Genomic DNA, 6917 nt, shown 5'->3' with positions numbered 1-6917 from the left:
ACTTGACGTCATGGCAACATGCCTCGTACTAGTTTAGGTGTGTGAGGTTGTGGCCAATCTACAATTTCTTCTTTAAAAGATGAAGGTCAAAGAATTACATCAAGCTCAATGGTGGAATAACCAGTTGTGAGGCTAGTCCCGATAGATGAAGCAATTGAATACAACCAAAGAGGTGGGGATCCATTAGGTGAAAATTATTTTGGTTTGGGTGCCAATTGTCGGACAATCTACCAAGAACAACGCATGGACAACATTATAAAAGCATGGTTCGCATGGTCTTTGGGGTGAAGAAGAAGATGCAAGCTCCTACTCATCGATACAACATGGATGCGTTTGATTTTTACATTGTATTGCAACATGTGTTTGGTAGTCAACTTTTGTCATCCACTACTATGATTGTAATATTGAACACTATGTTTCTTGCCTATAACTATGCATGTAAGCTTAGTCAATGCAAGGTGACTACCTATGTCAAATAGTCCATGATTAATTTTATGTGATTACAATAAGTTTATTTGAATAGCTTATCAGTCAATGCAAGATGACTACTTATGTAAAATAGTCAATCATTAGTTTGGCTTGACCAACCATAGGCAAGGCCCATGTTGCAACATTTAATTGTGTTGAAAGATTCATAATTGAGCTCTCGGCATCTCACCTTGCACCATGATCTACATTAGCACTGATTGCACACCATGTTTGGTTCCCTATTCCAATAGATCTACCATCTAATGGTTGTGTGATGGCTGCCTTCTTTAAATCTTGAATCAAGGGTGTATATATGCAATTCAAGCCATTTGGAAGCAACTATATCCCCACAAACAAGAGCATGTTCAACGTTTGATTTAACTCAGAGTCTAGATCTTGTGCTTAATAGATATACAATTTCAAGCAAGGGGTAAAATCTCATCAGAGGGACTCTATGATGGCGCTTAAAATGAAGTAATCAAAAGTGAGAGTTCTATCAACAAAAAATTAATCTAACAAGATGAATGTACATTCAACTGTCCACATGGCAGCCCAAGTGTTGCCCATGTGGTAGCCACATAATCCCTAAGTTCACCTCCCCCGTGCCCTCCTCATATGGGGGCTATAGATGAAGAGGTGACACTTCCAACACCAGATGTGTAGATATGTAGTCATAGCTCCTCATAGTTCCTAAATTGAAGTGCAACGTCTTCATTAGCTTTCATGAAATCTAGGTATTCATTGTGGAAGAAATGGATCCTTTGCATAAAAGTCATGCCTTGCCTATATTCATTATCATTATTGTGGTCCCATGCCAACAAATTGCTCTCTTCCTTAGCGAGACCTACATAGATCTTACACTCTGTAGATTTGAAGTAGGGGGAGTCAGGATACTTAGTGCACAATTGTCTCCGAGCCTCTGCAATGTGAAGTCCACCAACTACAAAATAATCATAGAGATTTAGTTTATTTCTGTTAAAATTGTTATGTTAGGATCATCCATATTTAGTTTATTTTTGTCAAAATTGTCCTTGTCAGGACACTGATATGGATCCACCATAACCAAAAATGAGACCGTTGTGGCAAAAGGGTTAATCTTCATCTTTACTTTAATATTTGCCACATGAAGATGGTGGGGTGGCCTAAGTCTTCTACTTGTCTCTCGATCAATAGGAGGCCTATGAAGCTTTCTAATTTGAATCACAAAAGTCTTGACCTCAACAAGCTTGGTATCAACGATTTTCTCCCTTGCCCTATTCTACCTGGAGTCCACAATACCAGTGTCATCACCTTCACCCTCCCTAGAGTCAAAATCTTTCTTTGGAGTAGGCTTCTGTTTCTTCCCTGTACCCTTTTTACTACCCTATACATCTGGCCTAGGAGAAGAATCTGTCTTAGTCCTCTTCTTGCTCCCACTCTTTGTGGTCGTCTTCTTGCTCTCAATCTCCATTGATGCCCTCTCACTGAAAATGTAGAGCACCAGTACAGGTAGAAGGTTGGAGTTGGTCCTAACTACTTCTTTGACCTTTTGTCTTAGCTCCACAGAATTCATCTTTGCAAAAAACAAATCTCCACAGGATACACCATATCGAAATAACACTTGATCTCTAAAATAGAGATCTCCTCATGGTAGAGGCTGCACCCTTGGTGACTGAAAAGGTGACGACCTTATTGGGCCCATCCTCATTGTAGGTAAGTGACCCTGTAAGGCCACAACATTTGTAGTTCTTCTCATCTCCTGAGAAGATCACACCTCTTGCCAAATACAACAACAAATGATTGTCTTTCTGCTCCAAATACCATCTTTTGCTTAGATACTTATGTGTGACAATGTCCTCGGGGGATCCTTGGAGGCTGCAACTAATTTTGATGACTTGGTTGCTTCAGATTGAGAAGACCCTTTGGTTGGCCACCAGAGGGAAACAACTGCTTCTGGGTAGAAGGTGATGTCTTCTTTGTCCGGGTGTACTTGTGATTGCCTAGAAGGTTGCTAGAGGAACTGTCAAAGATGCATCACAAAAGTTGCAAGCATGGAGTAGGGAAGAGAGAGAGAGAGAGAAAGAGAGGCTGAAGTAAAGGCAAAATAAGTGGGAATGAAAATAGTAAGTTGAGCAGGATGCAATTCCCTTTGAGGAGAAAATCATCACTAAGCCCTTCCCCCCTTATCCAGTACATTACAAACATGGAAATTAATCACAAAAGGATTCATAATATGAACTACCATGCAAACTAAATTTACCTTAACATGCACAAACACTCTTAGTTCAATTTCCTTGGAACCATTCGATATTATAACAAGAAAACTTGCAAGGAGTTGCGAAGACACAATTTCAAGCAAGCTCCATTAAATAAAACAAAAATAGAAGAGCAAATTTGAAGACATTGTTTAGATGAATTTCACCCAAAGCGAAGAGGATAGCAAGCAAGAGATGACATTAAGCATATCCATAAACATAACATGCATTTTGCTTTTTTCTCTCAAGTGTAGAGATATAATGGGAACCCTCGAGAACAATCATCCTTAGAAGGCAATAATTTCAAATCCAACTTGGAGATGCTAGAGCTATCCAAACATTACAAGGATCGATAATGGAAAAATGAGCTATCTCACCAAAAGGAGTGCATACACATGGTTTAGCACATACCATACTAATGAGCTTGGACTTTTGGAGAGTCACTCACTCTATGGCTAAAGTGAGTGAGCCTCCATGGGATTATCACATATCCATAAGACAAGTGTAGGCTATAGGGAGTTTGGACTTGGGCAATTCTGAACACCCTAGTGTCTCGAGGCGCACTAGGTTATAAAGGTTATCCGGTAAGGATTTCAAGGGTCACAATTGGTCAAACTAAGTCCTTTTAGGTTGGTTATCTCGTTGGGCAACGCTTGCAACATAGTACATAGATCTAGGTTTAAAACTATCTCAAGTGGGCTAGGTTGCCAATCTAGTAGGTGGGAAGCCCTTGCAAAATAGTAAGTTGCTTAGTTGGCCAATCTCGCTTCTCAAATTCTCGAAATGTGTAAGATTTAATCTTTGCAAATGGGTGAGCTGGCCGATCTCGATGAACATGTTGCATAATTCAAGGGGTATGGGTGTGCTCATCATACTCACATCATTCAAACCATCATAATGAAGCGTGGAGCTGTCCAAGTTCAGCCCATTCTGTCCCTGTCCAATTGTCCTTGGATCTTACGACTACCATTGGAAGGGGTACAAAGTGCAGCAGATGGAGAACTCCTCTTTTAGTTCATTTAAAGATGTTGATGTGTCCGCGTTGGAAGGCTGATCTCAAGACGTGCTCTGGCAACGTGAACTGATTTAAACTATCACAAGATTTGATTTGGACTTGCACCTCGGAGCTTGATGATTGAGGCAGCTTCTCGAGGCTTTTACAGGATGATAATCGTAGATGCTTTAGAGCCCTCAAATTGACAGTCTCCTCTGGCAAAAACTCCAATGATGGGTCCAATGATTGAAGGGAAGTGGCATCGCATATACTTGCAGGCAAGCTTTTAAAGTGAGAATTCCTCAAACTCAACACTTTCAAACTCATTATTTGCCCAATCAAAATTTGTTGTGGCAACCCTTCCAACCCCTTGATATCCAGCACACTGAGGCTCGAAAGCTGATGCAGATAGTTGCTTCCCAAGAAATCAGCTGCAACGTGGGAGCATTCCGACAGGATCAATCTTCTCAATTTGGTCCACTTCCTGCTCAGGACGGAAGCTTACTCATTTTGCGGCACCAATGAGCTCTTGTAGTCGCGTCCAATTACCATAGGGTTTTGGAAGTCGAATCAATTTAGAGCACTCATGTATCACGAGGCATTCCAGGTGTTTCAAACTGCCAACGGAATCTGGCAATTCAATGAGTTCGGTTCAGCGTATTAAATGCAATTCCCGAAGCTGACATGGAAACTGCAAGACAAAGCGGTCTCAATCAGAGGTCCTTCTTATTAATCAAACGACAACTCCTGAAGGATAAATGGATTTACCCTCAGCTAGGGTGGAACTGTTATTCTCCAGCTTCAGGAACAATAGTTGCGCTGGGCTGCTACTCCTTAACTAGAGATTTGATCTCTGAAGTTGCCAAACGCATCGTCCTCCGTTGATCAAAGTCAGGCATCGAAGTTGTTTTAAATGCGACAACGGGAAGACATCTTCTTCAATGGCTCCTCTGAAGCTAAGAACTCTGAGGCTAAGAATTCTCAAGCTCCTCATCTTTTCCAGCAACTTCATCCACCCAGCCCTGTTATTTTCTTTCTCCCAGTAGGAAAGCTCCAAGCCCATCACTTGACTCAAATTCAGTTTGTAGAAAAATGTCATCACAATGATTAACAGATTCACCACTTACTTCAAGGTCTTCTGATAATGTACTCTCGCTCTCACAGTGTCTTCTTGTCCCATCTGCCAAAATTCTACCCAGCTTAGAAATCAAATCGTGCATCCCCACGTGGGAAGGCTTTGTCAACCACTCGTCTTCTGTAACGTTTTGCTGATCCTCCTCTACTTTTACTAACAGACATGCCTCTTCTAACTCGGCCATTTCTCTGTCTCCCACAATGCGCCTCACAGTATCCCATTTCCAGCCGGAGAAGTAGACCGCTACATCTAAGAAAGCCTCTTTCGCTTTCTTGTTCAGCCTGTCATAGTTTTTTCTTAAAATCCCCATCACGGGTTCCTCATCAAATCCTCCTTCTTTCAAATCTTTTGCTATATCCTCCCAAGATTCTCGTCTTTCCTTCGATGCGAACAACCCTCCAACAACTTTGAGTGCTAGCGGAACACCTCCACATAAAGGGATTATTGCATCCACCAGCTCAGGATGCTCATGGCGGCCAATGTTTGCATGAAAAAGAAAGAGTTCCTCAGAATCTGACCTTGAGAGACTTTCCAATCTGTATGGAAACATGAACTCGTCTGATTTGAAAGTGCGGCCGTTGTAAATAACATCTTGTTTTCTGGTTGTGACGATAATGATGCTACCAGGAGAGAGAATAGAAACCAAGTCATTTGGGAGGAGATTTTCCAGGTCAGAAGCATCCCACACGTTATCTATTGCAATACACACAGAGCTCTTTAATAGACCCAGCCACTCTCTTAAGGCTGCTTTTCTCTGCTGAAAGCTCGAGAAAATCTGCTTAGAGCCACCAAGCTGTTCCAAGATGGAGGATTGCAAATCGCGAACCTCTTTTTCCATTGGATCTTCTCCCAGTCTTGCCCAACCCTCCTTCAGCATACAAACCAACAGCTAGCACTTTCTCACGCTGTTCGAGAAATCTCATTACTTTGCCGGCCCGATCTAATCCAAGACAGAAACTAAGCTCAGGTATATTTTTTGACACTCTGGATACCTTTTGACTGATGTCTACTAGAGCTTTGTGGAGAGGAGGTCTTTCGCTTCGATTAGGAGAAAAGCGACCGAAGGAGCGTAGAGAAGAAGATCGAAAAACCTGGGATATGAAACACTAGTCTCAAAACTTGCGGCATTCAAACTACTTCTAGATTAGAAAGCAACATTACCAATCGCTCCTTTACCGCGCCTTCTCAAAGATATCTTTCACTTTGCTCAACTCACACTCCTTTTGCATCTCTTTCAAATCTTGGATGATTGATCTGGATCTCTCGAGCCAGAGTAGCAAGGTGATAAGGATTTGGGAGACTCCATAGACGTTGGCTATGTCACCCACAAAGGCAGCCATGGAGGTAGACTTAGGGCCTTATGTCATGGAAGGGAAATACTTAAAAAATAGCCCTCTCTCTCAAGGAAAATAGTGGGACCAACGGAGATAGCACTCCATGCTCTAGACCTCAAGGTGCTATTTCCCACACTCTTGAGAACCATTGATGTGACATTTTCTTTATAGCATGTCTCATTTTTCCTTGGATCATTATGTCATGCATCATAGGAAAAACATCAAAATTAGGCTCTTCCAAGGGAAAAGCATCCAAAATTTTCCCCTCGATGACATAAGCCCATTAGGGAAGGGGCATAGAAAGGCAGAATGAAAGATGCAGAAAAGTTGGTGTAGACAAAGCAAAGCCAATTGAAGTAAGTGAGAAAAATGAGACACCGAAAGAAGAAGACTAAGAGATATCCAAAACGATTGGCGGATATTCACTTCGAGTGTCCTTGGCTGACCGAGGGTGCTTAGAGTTGGTTCCCGTGCGGTGGCATAATTACCACCATCGATTGCCAGACTATGCCAACGCTGGCCGTGTTCCCTTGTGTGCCTCCCGTCATATCCGATGCCCATTTCTAGCATAAATTATCCCCGCAACAACAAATGGGAATTCGGCCTCTCCAGTTGGGCGTTACGATGCCTTTCTGTAAAACAACAAACACAGACGCACCGATTGCCTATGCGCACGAGCTTGGCAGGAGTTCACGGTGGAAACAACAGCAGAGAATGGTATGGGCTACATGACGATCCAGTGTAGGGCTCGA

General features: G+C 42.2%; 1 protein-coding gene across 1 annotated transcript; it reads right to left on the bottom strand.

Annotated features, from left to right (window-relative positions):
* Nucleotides 1-4758: 4758 nt before the first annotated feature.
* Nucleotides 4759-5708, bottom strand: LOC147899556 (disease resistance protein RPV1-like). The gene is made up of 2 exons (XM_087377748.1): nt 4817-5708; nt 4759-4766 (listed from the first exon to the last, which is right to left on the bottom strand). Exons 1-2 carry the CDS (start codon nt 5706-5708, stop codon nt 4759-4761), a joined length of 900 nt encoding a protein of 299 aa, XP_087233874.1.
* Nucleotides 5709-6917: the final 1209 nt, after the last annotated feature.

Source organism: Dipteris shenzhenensis, chromosome 8 (genome assembly GCF_047967505.1).
Source record: "Dipteris shenzhenensis isolate YYH24624 ecotype China chromosome 8, Dip_SZ_1.0, whole genome shotgun sequence".
In the NCBI taxonomy this organism is placed as follows: domain Eukaryota; kingdom Viridiplantae; phylum Streptophyta; class Polypodiopsida; order Gleicheniales; family Dipteridaceae; genus Dipteris; species Dipteris shenzhenensis.
Note: the sequence above shows the minus strand (reverse complement) of the source record. Positions and strands in the feature narration are given on the sequence as shown.